This window comes from Centropristis striata, chromosome 22 (genome assembly GCF_030273125.1).
Source record: "Centropristis striata isolate RG_2023a ecotype Rhode Island chromosome 22, C.striata_1.0, whole genome shotgun sequence".
NCBI lineage: Eukaryota > Metazoa > Chordata > Actinopteri > Perciformes > Serranidae > Centropristis > Centropristis striata.
In genome coordinates, this window is record NC_081538.1 from 1,488,228 (window position 1) to 1,509,391 (window position 21,164).

Below are 21,164 nucleotides of genomic sequence, written 5' to 3' on the forward strand. Positions count from 1 at the left end.
AAATACCGGCAGCTGTGGTTGCCAGAACTTTACCGTAAAAAATACAGTGAGTGGGTTTTCTACTGTAAATTTAAATGTAAATATCAGCTAAATCTGTCATTTAGACTGAAAAATCACTTGCCATTTTATCCCTATTGTGTCTCTTTTTGGTAATTTTGTGTCTCATTTGATAATTTTACGTAAATTACGTCTTTTTTTGATAATTTCATGTCTCTTTTGGTCGTTTTCTGTCTTTTTTTTGGTAATTTTGTGTCTTTTTAGATAGTTTTGTGTCTCTTTTGGTCATTTTGTGTCTTTTTAGATAGTTTTGTGTCTCTTTTGATCATTTTGTGTCTTTTTTGATGGTTTTGTGTCTCTTTTGGTCGTTTTGTGTCTCTTTTTTTGGTCGTTTTGTGACTCTTTTGGTCATTTTAGGTCCTTTGTTAGGTCCTTTGTTAGGTCCTTTGGTCTGCTATTATTTTTAGGGTAGTTATGTCCTTGTGACGTTATGGTATTTCTCCATTCATTTTAAATGAAAAATCTAATATTTTTTACAGCAAAACTGTGTTTTCTAAAGTTTATGACAGAAAAAAGTAAAAGTTTTGTGCTATTCTTTGATTTACGGTAATTAAAAGTGTCTACTACGGTGATATTACATTTTTAATTTCACACCCTATTTCTGATATAATTTGACATTGTTTTACTGTAATTTCTACAAACATTTTTTACAGTGTATGGGCAACAAGCTACATCTTGTATTTATTCCATGTGTAATGAATGCACTCTATTCAAATACATCATAAACCATAAAGCCCTTTAATCCCTCTGCAAAATCTTATCCCTATCTCTTTATTTTTTTAAATCAAAGTTGCATTTTTTTAATGTGTGTACAGTAATCACACATTTAGCCATCTGTTGCTTTAGGGTTTTTATTGTTTTGATGCTGGATTACTAGAAAATATTTGCTTTTATGGGACACTTAAGATCCAAAGTGAAAAAATAAACAATCATACAAAGTGGTTTATTTATTAGATTAGGTCAGATCAGATTGCACTTAAATGTCAAATTTCTCTTATTTGTCTTCTTGCACCACAATGTGAAAGCTTTTAAAGGTCCCCTATTGTAAACAGTGAGGTTTCCTTGTCTTGTTTTTATTATAAAGCAGGACTAGTTTCTGTATAAACACTATGAAAGTATCAAAGAGCTCAGCCAGTCCGTGGAGAATTGCCAGCAGCTGGTATTCAGAAACTGTGATGTCACAACTATAGTATATACACTGTAAAACGTTTTACTGTAAAATGTACAGTACCTCTACTGTATTATAGAAATAAAGGTTTGTTAACTGACAAACTGTCTCAAAACGAAGAAAAACTTTTTTCGTTTAACTCTAAATTATGTTACAACTAATCCATGAAAACTCTATATTAGTATTACTGGAAAAACAACACATTGTGATTATTTCAGCCCAGACAAAAATGGAATAAAACTTTTCTTCTTTTCAAAAATAACGGCTTTATTTTCCCGACATGCTCAGCTGAAAACCGTAAATTCCTGTAAAAATATCATTTTGACCGTTGGAATGCCTGAGCAATCATGAAAACTCCCACAATGCATTGCTTTCACAGCAATATACTGTACAATCATAATACAGGAAGTTACTGTTAGAATTTGACTGTAAATTTACAGCAAAGTCACGTAGAAAATGCAGATACAGTGCTGTTATAGATACATTCCCTGGCTGCAATGATGGTGCAGAGAGCACAAATGCAGAAGAAATTGCACATTTAAAAACAACCTCAGTTGACCAAAGTGCTGTACAGTTATTAAAATAGAATAAATCATACACAAATAGGTATAAATAAAAACAATGAAACAATAAAATACTAAAAACAGTAAAACAATAAAATAGTAATAAAAACTCAATCCAAAACAGAGTTAGAGATAAAAAAAGACAAATAAAAGGGTAAAAAAAAGTAAAGAGAAAGGTTTGTCAATGGTATATATATATAGATGGGCAGTATGAAAAAAAGTGTTTTTGAGTAGCAGAAACCCAAAACGTATCCTGAAATGAGTAAAATATTCCTTCTTTAAGTCATGAATGAAACAATAAAATACTAAAAACAGTAAAACAATAAAATAGTAATAAAAACTCAATCCAAAACAGAGTTAGAGATAAAAAAAAAGACAAATAAAAGGGTAAAAAAAAGCAAAGAGGAAGGTTTGTCAATGGTATATATATATATATATATATATATATATAGATGGGCAGTATGAAAAAAAAAAGTGTTTTTGAGTAACAGAAACCCAAAACGTATCCTGAAATGAGTAAAATATTCCTTCTTTAAGTCATGAATGAGTCCTTCAGTTCAAATCAGACGTCACATTTTCTCTTTTTAAACTTTTTAAAGCTCTTTTGTATCATAAAAGTGCATTTCATACAACTTCTTACCTGCTTCTGTTCGACTGCAGCTGAAGAACAGATTAATGCCAGCCCCCCTAATGGAAACAGGAAGTTGAAAAAAAAAAAGTCACAATCATTTCCATGTGAGTTGTTTTTTACTAATTACTTTCCTTCTCTAGAAGAAAACACACTGTGTATCATATCATATCAAAACATTCAAGAACAATGGTAATACTGGTTTTAAAAACACATGGTTTATCTAACATGTCCTTTCTTTGAGACCCATCTGGTGTTTTGTTTCCTGTTTATTCTCACCATGAGAAAGAATGCACTCCATCATGAACTTTTGTCCACTTGGCGCCAAAGTCCAGGGAGAGCCACAGACCGCCCTGCCAGTCAGGAAGGAACAGAAGAGTGTTTACCTTTACTTTTAAGGTGTGTGTTTGATGTGTGTGACGCTAAACACGTGGGTCAATGTGTGTGAGTTTGGATTTCAGAATAAAGGCCTTCTATAAGAAGTGAGGAGCATTTATGGGTACAAGTCAGGAACCGGCCTACCTTACATATCTCAAGGGTGCTGAGTCCAAAAAAAATGGTTCCCAAGCGAAATTTTGAGTTTTTGACCTTCTAATTTGCATAAAAAAATGGCGGCCGTTGGTCGTTGGACCATTTCCCCTTAGTTTTTTTGTAAGTAGGCAATCAAACATGAGGAAATTAAGTTTCTGGATCTATAGTCTAGAGTCAGAGCAAGGATAACATATATCCAACAACGATACATTTAAAAGTGATATTGATTGAATATTTATGTCGGCCTTAAAAAATTACACAAATAATGCTTAATTTCACCTTAAAAGTTGGTATTTTGCATATATACACTACTGGTCAAAAGTTTTAGAACACACCAACTTTTCCAGAATTTAATTGAAAATTATGCAGTTTAATGTCTCAGTGTACTCTGAAATTAATGCACATTTGCAACATTTAAAATTCTTGATTGAGCATGATAGTGTTTTGAAAGTAAAAAAAAGATTCAAAATCACATTTTATGTTGGACTAAAGGACTAAAAAAAGACACAAAATGACCAAAAAAAGACACAAAATTACCAAAAAAGACACAAAATTACCAAAAAAAGACACAAAATGACTAAAAAAAGACACAAAATGACCAAAAAAAGACACAAAATGACTTACAAAGACATGAAAAGAATAAAAAAATGGACAAAATAGCCCAAGGCTCCATAGAGTTAAGTTGTTAACCCATTTCTTGTTCCCTGAAAAAGGCCTACTTGTATAATTCTGAAATGTACATTATTTTCCAGTTTTGGTTAAGCTTACCTTTTTTTATTTACCTCTGGCAGTTCACCACTTACCTTTGGACCCTTTCAAGCTGTTCATTTGACTTGAACTGCTTGAATTTCAATAAAAAAAATGGAAAAATTGGGGTGTTCTAAAACTTTTGACCGGTAGTGTATATATATATAAATAAAAAAGACACTGAGCCTCCACTATATCCTTGCTCTGACTCTAGACTATAGATCCAGAAACTTAATTTCCTCATCTTTGATTGCCTACTGACAAAAAAACTTCGGGAAAATGGTCCAACGACCAACTGCCACCATTTTGATATGCAAATGAGAAGGTCAAAAACTCAAAATTTTGCTTGGGAACCATTTTTTTTTTTTGATTCAGCACCCTTGAAATAAGTAAAGTAGGCCAGTTCCTGACTTGTACCCATAAATGCTCCTCACTTTCACTTTTTGGACAGTTCCGTCTAGACTATAGATTAATGTGTGTAACTCACATCGATGCTGAGGGCCACCAGGTAGTCCGGGTTGAGGAAGTGGTACGTGATTGGCTGAGCCAGGTGGAAGGGCAGCTGGATGAACTTGAAGGTTGCACCTGCATCCGTGGAGGTGAAGATGATCCCGCCTGGGTTGTTCAACACCGGGATGTCTGCGGTCAGGATCACCTGTCAATCAAACACAAAATAGGGATGTTGGGAAGCAGCGTGGCATCATGGGAGTTGTTGTCTTCACCATAATCGTTGTCTGGTTATTTTTCTTCACAGTTTGTCATTCAGGAGGTTTCTACCTGGAGATGAATTATCCACAGAGGTCTCCATTTTTAATTCTTGTCATGTCTTTGTAAGTCATTTTGTGTCTTTTTTTGGTCATTTTGGGTCTTTTTTTGGTCATTTTGGGTCTTTTTTTAGTCATTTTGTGTCTTTTTTTAGTCATTTTGTGTCTTTTTTGGTCATTTTGTGTCTTTTTTTGGTCATTTTGTGTCTTTTTTTTGGTCATTTTGTGTCTTTTTTAGTCCTTTAGTTCAACATAAAATGTGATTTTGAATCTTTTTTTTACTTTCAAAACACTATCATGCTCAATCAAGAATTTTAAATGTTGCAAATGTGCATTAATTTCAGAGTACACTGAGACATTAAACTGCATAATTTTCAATTAAATTCTGGAAAAGTTGGTGTGTTCTATCAGTTTGTCATTCAGGAGGTTTCTACCTGGAGATGAATTATCCACAGAGGTCTCTTTTTCTCCAAAACAAACCAACCAGGTGATTAAAACCATTAAAAACACAGAATAACCCCATGATAAGGTTCTGTTTGCAGAAGAAAACATGGATGAAGGAAGGAAGGTTTACATGGGGCAGATAAACTCACTATTATTAAGGCTGTTATTATGATTTTCGAATTATCATTATTATCTTTATTTAATTTTTTTCTGATTTTCAAGTTGCCTATCAATTTAGGTATAAGTATGTCTTTGTGAGAGTATTGTGATAGAGTTTAAATGCTTTTGCAAGGATGTGATTTTGATTTTATTTATATTATTTTTTTTATTTTTTATTGTTTAAAACCTTCTTTCTTTTTATGTTTTGATGAAAAGACTTGACATGTTTACAAGATGTAGAGCAACATGTATGTGCTGTTTTGTTTTTCTTCAAATAAAAAGTTTAATAACAAAAAACAAAAAAAACACAGAATAAAGCAGTTTCATGTAAAAAAGAATGTTTCTCCGACCTTGGATGTCCCAGAAGATCTTTGCTCATATCTTTTTCTCAGATAACTTAAGATTCACACGTCAGATGACTAAAATCCTTCATATTGTTAGAATATTAGTGAAAAAACGACCAAAATCTAAAAAAGTGTGTGGTAAAAAATCAATCTATGACTTTTTATGTGTGACAAAACTTGTGCAAAGGTGAAATGAGGCCATTGACAGCCAACAAAATGATGCAATTATTGATTTTTCTTCATCATTTAAGACATACAATACCTTTAAAATTAGGGAGAAGTCAGATGCAAAGTTTGCAGGGATAATGACAGTTTACTAACCATAAAATAACGAGAAGAAAACACATTTACAAAGACTGTTTCTCCAAAGTCTGGAGTGGCTGCAAGAAGAGAAGAACTAACGTTTGCTCATATTGTTTATCTGATAACTTAAGAACCAAACATCAGATGACTAAAATCCTATTCTAATCCGTTAATATGGTGCCCTTTATTGCATTTAACCCAATTATAGTTTTTTATTTGTTTTTATTTGTTATTTTGTTACTTAAAAAAAAATCTGGAAAATAATTTGTTGCTAAACAGCACTATTAATGTCACAATTTTAATAAATGTTGTGGAGATGCAGAAAAAAAGGCAAATTTGTGTTTCTGTAAGCAGAAAAGCAGTCGAGCTTATTCATATAAAAATAAGAAATATCATAAAAATAAATACCATAAACGCCCAATGTGACATATATGTCACACCACAGATATTTGTATATTTGTAAAATCCTTCAGCTGGTTAATACATAGTTTAAAACGACCAAAAAATCTAAAAGTTTATCAAAAAATGTGTTTTTAAAGGTATGAAACGTTAAATAAACACACGTGTTAAGGTGATATGACGCAATCTATTGGCAACCAATTGATACAATTATGGATTTTTCTTGGTTTGAAAATCGTTGGAAACATTTGGTATTATTAAAATACACTAGGCAACAATATATAGCATCGGTCTAATCATTTAAGACATACAGTACCTTTAAAATTAGGCAAAACTCAGATGCAAAGTTTGCAGGGATAATGACAGTTTACTGAGCATAAGCTAATAAGAAGAAAGCATAAAAATCACACTATTTACTGCACATTATGGTTGGAAGATTTGCTGTTTTTCAATGGGCAAAAAGTGTACTGATAGGTGTTTTTCTGCAGAATTGTTGGAGAAAATATCTTGTTATATTTTCTAATATCGCTCTCATCCTCAACATCTGTTTCTCAAACCTCCCCCAGTGCACAAACACTCCTAATTTCATGCACAAAGTACAAATCATGAAGAAAAAACTGCAAGAAAAAACATCAGAGTTGTGAACATCCCCTTGCAAAATTATTTTGTTTCATGATGCTGTTGCTGGCTGGAAAACTCACTCTAAAAACTAAATAAAACTAACTGAATTTGAAAACAAAAATTCACAACGAAATTAAAACTAAAACTAATGAAAAATCCAAAACTATTATAACCTTGGTCTTCACTTCTTTAAAGGCTTTTTTTAGATTTCAGACTTTGTTTTAAGGGTTAAAGGTTACATGATAATGATAATTAACTGAAACTGTATTGTGTGGTTACAAAACTAAATAAAATTATAGTGAAAATGTCCTTCGTTTTCGTCTCTGTCAACTTTTTTCATACATAATGAAGATGGATAAGGCAAAGGAAATAAAAGCAAAATTTACTGTGACCTCTTTTAATTTCCCACCCAACAAATACCCCATTACAAAAAACTACAACTAATAAAAACTAAACTAAAACTAAGCATTTTCAAAAACTAAAAACTAAACTAAAACTAGAAAACTCACTCTAAAAACTAACTAAAACTAACTGAATTTGAAAACAAAAATTCACAACGAAATTAAAACTAAAAGTAATGAAAAATCCAAAACTATTATAACCTTGGTGTCAATGCTTTTCTGTATTTTTGAACATTTTTGAACTACAAAACTGTGCACAAGAGCAAAAAAAAAAGTGGTTTGACAGTGAAGACGTGGCACAAGTTGATCAGACAGCAGAGCAACATGCAAGATGTCTTCACACTTTTTCGTGAGGCAACACGCTTCCTCAAACTAAACTCTAACACACACACACACACACACACACACACACACACACACACAGTGTTAGACTTACAGAGCTGCCTGGTCCAACACTGACTCCAAACTCCTCCCTGATGAACGTGTTGTTGATCCGTTGGGAAATGTCGTGGAACGATTTTGCATAATCCGTGCTGAGGAGAGAGAGACAGGCAGGTTTTTAGTGAATGTTTGAGTTTGTGTCAGCGTGGGATAAATGCAGTGTAATATAACTCACCTTCTTTAATTAATTAATTAATTAATTCTAATTATGTATACTTTCATGATTATTATGATTGTGTATTATTGTTTTTATTGTTATTTATTTATTTCCTATCCATTTTTTAATTTTTTCTTATTATTATTCTTTTAAATATTTAATTTATTTAATTTATTCATTAATATGATTTAATTTAATTTATTTATTATTATTATTATTTATTAATTAATACATTTATTCATTTATTTTTAAATATTTAATTTATTTATTTAATTTATTCATTAATATGATTTAATTTAATGTATTTATTATTATTATTATTTATTAATTAATACATTTATTTTATTTTATTTTTTATTAACTCAAGTATTTGTTTTCCTCCGAGATTACTGTTGGTTATGAGAGGGAGGGATGGGGTTTTATGACTGTTTGTTCGTTGTTGTGTTCATCGTGTATTACTTTTTGGGAAAAAATTCAATAAATAAAGTTTTGAAAATATATATATATATATATATATATATATATATATAACTCACCTTCGATAGAGTCGTGAGGAGCCTCCTTCTAAGAAAGAATCGATTGGAGCACTAAACGTTGACAACACCAGCACAACCTGAGAAATGCAGCAATGAAGTAAAAGGTTTAAATATTTGAATTTGATTCAGCCAGTTATGAAGACTTTGTAGGTTATCATTGCAATTTGAGCATGACTTTCTTTATTTCAAAGTATTAGGGAGTTTAGGGCTGGTGGATATGATGAAATATAACATCAAAATGATATGAAAATATACATAATTTATCATTTTCTACATCATTTTTTATCACAATGTCCGAAAAACCAGAAGCCGAACTGCATTGTGGTAATATATGAATAATTTGGTTGACACTTTATGTTCTCATCCTTGCACTTAGAAGCGATTATTATATATTGAACTACCAGAAAACATGATATATCGTGATATATATCATAACCGAGATATGAAATTGAAATTTTGGTCGTATCACCCAGCCCTAAAGCTTCAGTGGCCAGTAGTTCTCAACCTTTTTGAGTCGCGACCCCCAACTTAACATGCATGTTGTCCGTGACCCCCGCTCACTGAACACAATCTCACACGCACAGTTCAAATCACCCAAAAAATGACCAAAAAAAGGAAACAAAATGAACAAAAAGACACAAATTGACCACAAAATGATCAAAAAAGACACAAAATGACCAGAAAAGACACAAAATGACCAAAAAAAGACACAAAATGACCAAAAAAAAGACATAAAATGACCAAAAAATACACAAAATGACCCAAAAAAGAAACAAAAGGACCAAAAAAAGACACAAAATGACAAAAAAAAGACACAAAATGACAAAAAAAAGGAAACAAAATTACCAACACTTTTTTGGTAACACAAATTGACCACAAAATGATAAAAAAAAGACACAAAATGACCTAAAAAGACACAAAATGACCAAAAAAGACATTGGATGGTTTAAAATGATACATTTCAGACCAGTTTTTCAAGCAAAACTAAGCTGAAAAGAAAAAGCAAATAACTATATTTTGGAATAAACTGAAATTGCATGCACTGCCAATTATAAACAGTCAGAATATTCATAAACACACTAAAATACTCACCCCTGTACCATCACCCACCCATGTGAGGATAACATAGGAGCCATCATCACCGTTAAACCCTGTCTAGGAAAAACAAAGCAAAAAGAAAAAGGTCATAATTACCATAACCACTTCCTGTGATGGTTAAATAACACTACTTACCAACTGGTGTTAAAGGGCTGATAAATATGTTAAAAAATGTTAAAAAGTTGGTCACCAAACTTAATCTGATCATCAGTTCTCACAGATGCAAATCAGTATCATAATCATGCTTAAAACGTTTTTGCTGTCATGGTTTTATCAGAAATTTTTATTGAGTAGGATAAACCCCTTGAGAGGAATCCTCTGGTTTTCGAGGGGGTCCTAAACAACAACAAAGACAACAGGCATCAACACAAACATAACAAACAAAAAATGAACACAAGAATAATCACAACCTCTCAATGGCTACAAGTTGGCCGTATTAGCCTAGTAAAACCTAAAAAAAGTAACATAATATTATTGTAAATTGAAATAAAGAACTGAAAATTTAAAAAAAATGAAATAAATATGACATAATATTATCTGAAACATGTGCAGTTTAACTCAAAATAAGAAGACAGGGCATATTTAAAACTATGAAAAGACGTCAATGATGGTATGTTTAAAGGAAGATTATTCCAGTCCGATGGCGCTTTGAACTTAAATGCTTTTTACTTGTTTCTATCATCAGTTTGTAGTTTTTTTAAGGAAAAATCTTACTGAAACAATTCAAAACAGCAGAAATAAACAACACAATACCACTTTCTGTCCAATAGAAACAATATTTTCTGTGTTCTGATGTTTAATTAAACTCATAACTGCAACTTATTAGATGGACGTTGCTCCCAGTGGCGGTTCTTTAATTATGAATAAATAATAAAATGATCAATTTATAACGATAAATGATGGAACAATTCTTACCTATTTTTTGTTCAAACAATATCTCATTGTACACAAAAGGAACCCAGAATGTGTACATCGTATAATAGTTTAATTGTGCAATAAAAGCTTGTGTATATATATATATATATAAAAAAAGATCATTCTGACTGTACTGCACTTTCAAAATAAAAAAAAAAGTAATTGTGCACAAAAATGAGAAATGTCATTGTCATACAAAAATAGTTGTTATTGCTGTTAAGTCTCATTGTTTCAATCAATCTATTAGTATCTTCCAAATATACTTAAATTATCATTTGTGCCCTTCTGATTAAACACTGGGCCCTGTTTCCAGTTTTTTATTGAAATTCAAGCAGTTCAAGTCAAATGAACAGCTTGAAAGGGTCCAAAGGTAAGTGGTGAACTGCCAGAGGTAAATAAAAAAAGGTAAGCTGAACCAAAACTGGAAAATAATGTACATTTCAGAATTACACAAGTAGGCCTTTTTCAGGGAACAAGAAATGGGTTAACAACTTAACTCTATGGAGTCTTGGGCTATTTTGTCCATTTTTGAATTCTTTTCATGTCTTTGTAAGTCATTTTGTGTCTTTTTTTGGTCATTTAGTGTCTTTTTTTGGTAATTTTGTGTCTTTTTTTGGTCATTTAGTGTCTTTTTTTGGTAATTTTGTGTCTTTTTTTGTCATTTTGTGTCTTTTTTGGTCATTTTGTGCCTTTTTTTAGTCATTTTGTGTCTTTTGTTGGTAATTTTGTGTCTTTTTTTAGTCATTTTGTGTCTTTTTTGGTAATTTTGTGTCTTATTTAGTCATTTTGTGTCTTTTTTGGTCATTTTGTGTCTTTTTTTAGTCATTTTGTGTCTTTTTTGGTCATTTTGTGTCTTATTTAGTCATTTTGTGTCTTTTTTTAGTCATTTTGTGTCTTTTTTTAGTCATTTTGTGTCTTTTTTGGTCATTTTGTGTCTTATTTAGTCATTTTGTGTCTTTTTTGGTCATTTTGTGTCTTTTTTTGGTCATTTTGTGTCTTTTTTTAGTCCTTTAGTCCAACATAAAATGTGATTTTGAATCTTTTTTTTAACTTTCAAAACACTATCATGCTCAATAAAGAATTTTGGCTTGGCCCCCACAGTAAAACTGGTCTAGAACCGCCACTGGTTGCTCCTTCTACTTCAGAACAATAACTCAAACTCAGCTCACCTCATGCGTATTGTCATCCAGAACTTCGTACTCGTCCCGGGTGAGTTGGGTCCGGCAGGAGGCGAAAGGAGGACCGTGGAAAGGTCTGGTGGTGCCGGAGGAGCTGCTGGCGTCCCTCCTGGAGCGCGCTTGGCCCGGACTCTCATCCCGCTGAGTCCGGCGGAAAGTCTCCGTCCTGCTGCCCTCAGAGCCCAGCAGGAGCAGAAGGAGAAAGACCAGAGCCAGGACCACGAGCCTCCACATCGTATATATCCGATCAGAGCAAATAAAGAGCCCGAGATGTGTCCCCTCCCGATACTGACTCCACTGTGAGAGCTGGTGGGGGTGGGAGGTGCTGTGGCTTGTGGTGCGTCCTCCTCCTCCTGCAGGTGTTTCTGCCCGCATCCAGGTGACCTGAGCTGCTGCTGCTGCTGCCGATGCTGCTGCTGCTGCTGGGAGGGTTTACATTTCAACTGTGCTTGATGGAAACGCACCTTGTGGCAGTTTGCAACCAGTGCAAGAAAGAAAAACTGTGGTAATGAAGTGTGAGAAGTTAAGTTGAGCAGGGAGAGAAAGAAAGAAAGGCGTAATGGGCAGAATGGAGAAGTTCTTGACGCTGGAAGGAGGCGCAGCAGGAGGTTTCTTTCTGGTTTTATTTGTAGTGGGGACAGTTGAACGCAAGAGGTCGCTGTAGCGCTTCCAGCTGACTGACTCAGGATAGGGGTTTGCGTTTTTACGCACAGCTGTAAATGATGGAGAGCAGTGGCGGACTCAGAGGGGCGACCGCCCCCCCTCATGCCCCAATGGTTGAAAAAGCGCACTAAACTGCCCTCTAGAGCAGTAGTTCTCAACCTTTTTGAGTCGCGACCCCCAATTTAACATGCATGTTGTCCACGACCCCCGCTCACTGAACACAATCTCACACGCACAGTTCAGATCACCCAAAAAAGAAACAAAATGACCAAAAAAGACACAAATTGACCACAAAATGATCAAAAAAGACACAAAATGACCAAAAGAGACACAAAATTACCAGAAAAGACACAAAATTACCAAAAAGACACAAAATGACTAAAAAAAGAAACAAAATTACCAAGAAAAGGAAACAAAATGACCAAAAAAGACACAAATTGACCACAAAATGATCACAAAAGACACAAAATTACCAAAAGAGACACAAAATGACCAGAAAAGACACAAAATTACCAAAAAGACACAAAATGACTAAAAAAAAAGACACAAAATGACCAAGAAAAGGAAACAAAATGACCAAAAAAGACACAAATTGACCACAAAATGATCAAAAAAGACACAAAATGACCAAAAAAGACACAAATTGACCACAAAATGATCAAAAAAAGACACAAAATGACCAAATAACACACAAAATGAAAAAAAAAACACAAAATGACCCAAACATTAAATGACCAAAAAGACTAAAACACATTAACACATGAACACTTTAACACAGTGGAGACAGAGCTTTTTACTGGTCTGAAAGTAGACAGAAGCAAAAATAACCCCAAATCTCAAAATTGTCCAAAATGTATTAAAGGAAATTACATTTTTGTCTGTCTGTGTTGCAAAAGTAACTCATTCACGTATAACTTTACTGAAAGAGAAGGAGGAGAATGAAGACAATGGTTCAATTAGAAAAAAATGTAGGCCTACAACCTATATTGGTTATATTGGTTACATGCTGTAGAAGAAAGGAAACCACACGAGAGGAGGTCAGAAGGCTTTGTGGGAACTAATGGTTCATTACTCGGAGAACATAATGATGTTGTTATGGCTGATTATGTTCCCACTAAAACTCCTGTAACCCGGACAAGCTGGTATTTTTAACTGAAAACAGGGCAAAGCAACATGTCGACTGTGGAGGATTAACTTTTAGAGCTGCTTTGTTTTATTTTGGGGGTTTTCTGGCATCTTAAAGGCATATAAACTCCACAACAACAAGTCTACAAAGCCAAAGCCCTGAAATACTGAGGCTCATTAAGTTCTGGATCCTAAATTTCCCACAATTGCTTCAGTTTGTAACGGGCCAAAAACAGCCTCATAAAAGAGTTTTGTAACATGTAGCAGTAAAAAGTGAAAGTGTCACAGCCAGGCTTTTAAATTGGAACTAAAACAAGAGACACACATTAATAAAGTAATTTATTTACACTCAGTGGTGGTTCTACACAGGGGCCGAAAGGGGCCACTGTCCCTGTGAAGAAGCCTTTGGCCCCTGTTGTGGCCCCTGAGTCAAATGAATAATAAAATGATCAATTTATAACGATGAACCTTCTACAATCTCATTGCACAGAAAAAAAGGAACCTCAGTTCAGATCACCCAAAAAAAGAAACAAAATGACCAAAAAAAGGAAACAAAATTATCAAAAAAGACTCAAAATGACCACAAAATGACCAAAAAAGACACAAAATGACACAAAAAAGACACAAAATGACACAAAAAAGACACAAAATGACCAAAAAAAGACACAAAATGACACAAAAAATAAACAAAATGACCAAAAAAAGACACAAAAATACCAAAAAAAGACACAAAATGACTAAAAAAAGACACAAAATTACCAAAAAAAGAAACAAAATGACCAAAAAAGACACAAATTGACCACAAAATGATCAAAAAAAGACACAAAATGATCAAAAAAGACACAAATTGACCACAAAATGATCAAAAAAAGACACAAAATGACCAAAAAAAGACATTAAGTGACCAAAAAGACTAAAACACATTAACACATGAACACTTTAACACAGTGGAGACAGAGCTGACTTCCAAAATGATTTGGCGACCCCCAGAAATCATCTCGCGACCCCAATTGGGGTCCCGACCCCAAGGTTGAGAATAGCTGCTCTAGGCCACAGATGAATGATTAATCAATGTATTTGTATCTTCCAAATATACTTATATACTATACTTTAAATTATGTTTAAATAAGCTAAAAAAAAGATTTTGAATGCTTAAATATCATCTTTGCCATTTTTAATGTGCTAATGTGCCCCTCTGATTAAACACTGGCCCCCACAGTAAAACTGGTCTAGAACCACCACTGTTTACACTGTAAAAATGTAATTTTTTTTCATTTCTTTTCTTTTTTTTAGGGTTTTGATTTCCTGCATGAAGGGCCAATCCCATAAAAAATGAATTACTTTTATAACAAATATGAATCATATCACGTTCAATCAACCGGATCAGCGTTTAAGGAGAATGAATGAATGTTCTTAGGTTGATTAGTTATGCCTGCAGGTGTTTATTATGCTCATTTCTGTGGTTTTGACACAACAGAAAGTTAATGGATCAGTTGACAATGTTGCTTTGAAGTTAACTCCACCACAAAAACACACAGACAGAAGGTTTTAGATTTAGATAGTTCAGCTTAAAGATTTGTTTGAACATGTACTTAACGGCTCTATCTGATAAATTCCCTTTCACATGACTCATGATTAAAAACATCAGTGTCTGAGAAGAGCAATGAGACTGAAATACACAGTAACTCACCCATGAAAGTCATAAAAGTAGAACAAACAGATGCATCCACACCGCAAAAAAAGAAAAGTTGGGTGAACTCAAAAGTTCAAGGCAACAAACTTCGATAAAATTTTAAGTTGGACAATTAAACTAAATATTTTAAGCTTTGTTTGTGAGTTTGCTCAACTCTGAATTCAGATTTTTGTCAACTCAACTTTATAATTTTACATTGTAATAACTTTTTTATCCTTACTTCTGCTAACTTCTGCAATGTGCTGAATTGGCACGAACCACAATTTTGAGCTAGCATTGATACGCTAATGGCTACTATTGCAGCTGTAACATGCAGCGCCGCTAGCATCAGTTAGCCGCTAGCATCAGTTAGCCGCTAGCTTTCGCTAATGACCGAATTTCCCAGCAAAGAAATAAGAGTTATCAGAACTATTGTCCCTTGTTGTGAACCCCAACTTAAAGATATAAGTAACAACAACTCACCAACTTGTTTTTGAGCAGACAACTGGCTTCCTTTGTTGTGCTAACTTACATTATTGCCCTAAATGTCAATAATTTATATTTCCAAGTTTTACCAATTTAAATCACAGTTTTAGGCCAAAAAATTCAAGTTGGCTTTTTTGCAGTGCAGGACATCCAAGAACAGTTTGTTCAGGTTTATTTGCACCCAAAAACGATAAAAACACACCTCACTGTTCCAAGATATCCTCTGAATGCTTTTTACCGTTTGACTGTTTGACTCTTGTTTTTATTTCAGGGACTTTTTTATCAACTGTTATTAATCCAGACTGTTCTCACGGGGGTCAATGTTCTCTTCTTAAATGTTTTTCTGTCTGCTGGAGAGGCTGGGTCGTGTTGGCACAAGTTCCTCTTCTCAACTTCCTGTTGAGACATTGCATTTGATGGGATGAGTCAATAGAAATGATCTTGGCAAGACTTGACAAGTCTGTTCAGCTTCATTTCCCTACTGTATGTTTTGAACACTTGCTTTCAATTAAACGGTCGTGTTTAGTATCCAAGGGTAATGTTTCCAAAGTTCTCCAACCTTCCCCTGAGTGTATTTGTGCTGTGTGCTTACTGTGCTTTGACCTTTTTACTTCCTACATTTAAAAAATGGTTTCAGAGCTTCAGAAAGTATTAAGTGGCATATTTAACACTAACCTACCCATGCTGTTTTCTATATTATTTTTAGGAAATTTAGATTTACAGGTCAGGCAAGCTGATGAATATTTATTTGGTATTTTGATAACTGCTGGTAAAAAAGCACTCACAAGGCGTCCAAGGTACAAAGGTAAGTGGTGAACTGCCAGAGGTAAATAAAAAAAGGTAAGCTTAACCAAAACTGAAAAATAATGTACATTTCAGAATTATGCAAGTAGGCCTTTTTCAGGGAACAAGAAATGGGTTAACAACTTAACTCTATGGAGTCTTGGGCTATTTTGTCCATTTTTGAATTCTTTTCATGTCTTTGTAAGTCATTTTGTGTCTTTTTTTGGTCATTTTGTGTCTTTTTTTTTGGTCATTTTGTGTCTTTTGGTGTCTTTTTTTTGTAATTGTGTCTTTTTTTGGTCATTTTGTGTCTTTTTTTTGTCATTTTGTGTCTTTTGGTGTCTTTTTTTGTCATTTTGTGTCTTTTTTAAGTCATTTTGTGTCTTTTGGTGTCTTTTTTTGGTCATTTTGTGTCTTTTGGTGTCTTTTTTTGTCATTTTGTGTCTTTTTTAAGTCATTTTGTGTCTTTTGGTGTCTTTTTTTTTGTAATTTTGTGTCTTTTTTTGGTCATTTTGTGTCTTTTGGTGTCTTTTTTTGGTCATTTTGTGTCTTTTTTTGGTCATTTTGTGTCTTTTTTTAGTCCTTTAGTCCAACATAAAATGTGATTTTGAATCTTTTTTTTACTTTCAAAACACCATCATGCTCAATAAAGAATTTTAAATGTTGCAAATGTGCATTAATTTCAGAGTACACTGAGACATTAAACTGCATCATTTTCAAATAAATTCTGGAAAAGTTGGTGTGTTCTAAAACTTTTGACCAGTAGTGTATGTCTACCTTTCCCAGTTTGTTCAAAGTTCTCAAATGTAATACGTTTAACTTTCTGTATCTTGTTTCTTCTTTTGTAAACAAAAAACCTTGATTGTGAGTGGCAGGAATACTATTGTATATTGTCTGAAAGTAAGCACTGTATGATAATGCTCTCACAAAATAAAATAAAAATAAAATAAATAAAAAATGTTTGGAGCCGATGACTTGCTTCTGACTCATAAAAGAGGCTTCCGTTTTCACACATTGCGACACTTCAAACTTTTTTTTACATTTCTTTAATACACATGATACACATAATATACATGATAATACACATTTTGAAAAGACAAAACAAAAAAATCTAGTTTTCAGTGCAAATCTTAGCTCAGTAGTGCAGTTACAGTTGTCGTCGGGGTTGTAGCTGCCGGCTGCTTCAGTGTTTGACAGCAGATGATACGAAGCAAAGCAAACACACATAAACAAACTGAACATTTATACACAGTTACAGACATCACAATGATGTCACACACTGCAATGCAACTATTATTATGTTCAGTGCTTGTAAAGTCTCAGTGTCTGTTGATGCATTCCTGCAGTAGCCAACATGTCCATGTCCATCCAGCTGCCATTATTTAGAAATCATCTAATGCTCTAAGTCGAAGCTGATCCTCTCCGTCCTCCGCGTCCGCTCCTCCACGTCCCAAGAGTGCTGATGGTCCTGGGAGTGCATCATGCCGCCGATGGAGTCCACAAACTGAAAAAGCACTGTGAGGACGCTCAGCGCCGTTCCGATAAGATACAACTTGAGGAATGCTGCCACCATGGCTCCAGAGGGAAAGGGCAATTGGCTGCAAAAGAAGAAGAAAGATCAGTTTAGATTAAGATTAATTCAACCTCCTTTTACACACCAATGAACACGCACAGTTCAGATCACCAAAAAAAGAAACAAAATGACCAAAAAGACACAAAATTACCAAAAAAAAGACACAAAATTACCCCAAAAAGACACAAAATGACTAAAAAAAGACACAAAATGACCAAAGAAAGGACACAAAATGACTAAAAAGACACAAAATTACCCCAAAGACAAAAAAATGACGAAAAAAAGACACAAAATGACCCCAAAAAGACACAAAATGACCAAAGAAAGGAAACAAAATGACTAAAAAAGGAACAAAATTACCCCAAAGACAAAAAAATGACTAAAAAAAGACACAAAATTACCCCAAAAAGACACAAAATGACCAAAGAAAGGAAACAAAATGACCAAAAAGACACAAAATGACAAAAAAAAGACACAAAATTACCCCAAAAAGACACAAATGTTAAAAAAAAAAAGACACAAAATGACCAAAAAGAAAAAAACATTAACTCTTTAACACAGTGGAGACAGAGCTGACTTCCAAAATCATTTGGCGACCCCCAGAAATCATCTCAGGACCCCAATTGGGGTCCCGACCCCAAGGTCGAGAATAGCTGGTTTAGATTAAGATTCCCTTTATTAGTTCCACAATGGGGAACTAATTCAACCTCCTTTTACACACCAATGAACACACACACACACACACACACACACACACACACACACACACATAACTGCGCCCTGGGATTAGTGGGGGTTTAGGTGCTTTGGATTCTAACCGTGAACAAGTTTACAAGCCAGATTCTCAGACCTCTAGGCCAGTAGTTCAACCTTTTTGAGTCGCGACGCCCAATTTAACATGCATGTTGTCCGTGACCCCCGCTCACTGAACACAATCTCACACGCACAGTTCAGATCACCCTAAAAAGAAACAAAATGACCAAAAAAGACACAAAATGAACAAAAAAGACACAAATTGACCAGAAAAGACACAAAATGACCCCAATGTAGGTAATACACTGTAGGTAATACACTGATTACCTCATATATCCACACTTTCATTATTGCAAACTCTCCCTTTAAGATTTAAGATGATCTTGGGAGAAGTTTTACCTCTAGATAAGATATATTCACATTTTCAGTAACAATCATACATGCATACAGTGTAAAAACAGTGTTGACTGATATATTTGCATAACTGCAAGCCGCATTTTACATGTTAAGTAATTTATTGCAATGCACAGTGATTTTAAATGCAGCAGAACTGCTCGAAGATTAGATAGATTCGGTATAAAGTTGCAAGCCCGCTAACAAACAGGAAGAACAAAGCTGGTGGTGCATTTTGAGGCTGCTGGACATTTCGGATTTACCCTAATTTAGTTATTTTTTTATTGCTGTTCGGCTACAGGAAGTAGATAATATTGCAGTATTTGCATATCAACAGACTATTTATGATTTGCCTTTGAAATAAAGCACTTCGGAGTAGATAGCAGTTACTATTAAACGCTACATTTGTTGCACTTTACTGCAAACAAATGAAACTAATACTTTTCAAACGCGGACGCTTAAGAAACGGACTTGAAGGCAGCATCATAACAGGGAGCACATGTTTTAGTAATAATGCATCATCATCATGTAACGAGAAGTCTTTAAAACTCATCTTATAACCAGTATTACGACGGAGACACGTTATAACTCACCAGAAGGTTTCACTGTGTCTTTTTCTCTCTCGTGGCTGTGAACTCAGATAGTTTCCAACAAGAAACAAACGGATAAATCCGCTTTTTATCGTTTAATATTCCGTTTTTCTTGTAAGCAGGCTGATCAAGTCTTCCCACGGTAATAAACAGCTGCAGTCTGTCTCTTCCCCTCCGCTTTATGAGCTCTGGATCCAGCAGTGTAGCGTTATAATGCGTAACAGTGACATCACGGTGCAAGTATCAGCAGCGGTTTCCTGTGTGTTTTCCCACTAGATGACCTGAGGAGCTTTCTGGAGTTTCCATTGTGGGTGTGCTGCTAATTATTCACTTTAATAGAGCTGGAGGAGGCTTCAGTGTTGTATTTGATCTTCTAAGGACTAGTTTGTGCTTTTTGTTTTTTAATTAATTAATTAATTAAATGTATTTCAAGTCAAGTCAGATTTATTTATATAGCGCATTTACAGACGGCTGAGCCGCACCAAAGTGCAAGAAAGTGCAATAAAATACAGAATTGACAAAATTGACAAAGGTAACAAAGAAAACAAAACAAAATTTAATTTAAAATTATTAATTTTATTATTCAATTAATATTATTATTCAATTAAATGTATTTATTTTACTGTAGATTAAGACAAATACAAAAAAAAAACATAAAGGAAGAGGGCACAGCACAGACATTATTTTTTGTCATTTTAATTTTAATTTATTTTAACATAACTTTAACCTCCAAAAAAGCAACAGATGATGAAGTTATGATATACGTAAAATGTATAAATACATTTTTTTTTAAAAATGGCTAACGAAACAGAAAACAAACATCTATGAAAACAATTATTTACACAAAAAATAAAAATAAAAGGCAGCCTTCACCTCAATAGTTCTTACAAACATATACAGACCTATATACAAATAATAATCATATACATGTACTTAAATACATAAATATACACATCCTCTCTACTGGTGCCTCTCTAAATTGTCGCACCTTTAGTATAAGCTAAATTACTAAAGCTACATTTTTTGTGTTCATTAATGATTGCAATTTGCAACAACTGTCTCTATATTTGTCTCTATGTTCTTATTTACTTCCTTCCCATTTGTTAAAAAATTCTCCCAGCCAGATGTCATACTATGTATGTAATTGTTAGTATTTGCATTTGCATTGTTTACCCAGAAACAGCTCCCTCTGAGAGCAAACTGCTTCGAGTTACACTGTGAGAAATGTTTGTAGAAATGACAGTAAAACACTGTCAAATTACATTAGAAATAGGGTGTAAAATTGAAATTATATATCAACGTAGTAGACACTTTTAATTACCGTAAATCAAAGAATAGCACAAAACTTTAACTTTTACTGTCATTAACTGTAGGAAACACACAGTTTTGCTGTAAAAATATAACATTTTCATGTAAAATTAATGGAGAACTACCATGATGTGTGAATGAATTAATTACCCTAAAAATAATGGGAATATTCAGTCTAGATGACAGTTTTTGCTGATATTTACATTTAAATTTATAGTAGAAATTACAGAAAAACTGTCAAATTACCTCAGAAACAGGGCGTAAAATTTAAAATGATATACCACCATAGTCAATTACCGTAAATAAAACAATAGTAACTTTTACTGTCATAAACTGTAGGAAACACAAAGTTTTGCTGTAAAAA

The 21,164-nt window shown here is 33.7% G+C and overlaps 1 protein-coding gene and 1 long non-coding RNA gene across 2 annotated transcripts in view; both read right to left on the bottom strand.

The window, feature by feature from the left end:
• si:dkey-159a18.1 (sortilin) overlaps positions 1-11,918 on the bottom strand; it is a 32,097-nt gene extending 20,179 nt beyond the window's left edge. Inside the window, exons 1-7 of the mRNA XM_059326300.1 lie at positions 11,446-11,918; positions 9,356-9,418; positions 8,264-8,340; positions 7,566-7,662; positions 4,182-4,349; positions 2,696-2,769; positions 2,429-2,475 (exon numbers count right to left, since the gene is read on the bottom strand). Of these exons, the coding sequence (XP_059182283.1) occupies positions 2,429-2,475; positions 2,696-2,769; positions 4,182-4,349; positions 7,566-7,662; positions 8,264-8,340; positions 9,356-9,418; positions 11,446-11,829 (910 nt within the window). The 5' untranslated portion in view covers positions 11,830-11,918. The remainder of the gene's footprint in view (positions 1-2,428; positions 2,476-2,695; positions 2,770-4,181; positions 4,350-7,565; positions 7,663-8,263; positions 8,341-9,355; positions 9,419-11,445) is intronic.
• Positions 11,919-17,210: 5,292 nt separating this feature from the next.
• On the bottom strand, positions 17,211-19,748 carry LOC131961025 (uncharacterized). The gene is made up of 2 exons (XR_009389817.1): positions 19,496-19,748; positions 17,211-17,781 (listed from the first exon to the last, which is right to left on the bottom strand). It is a non-coding gene; the product is annotated as an uncharacterized LOC131961025 (long non-coding RNA).
• Positions 19,749-21,164: the final 1,416 nt, after the last annotated feature.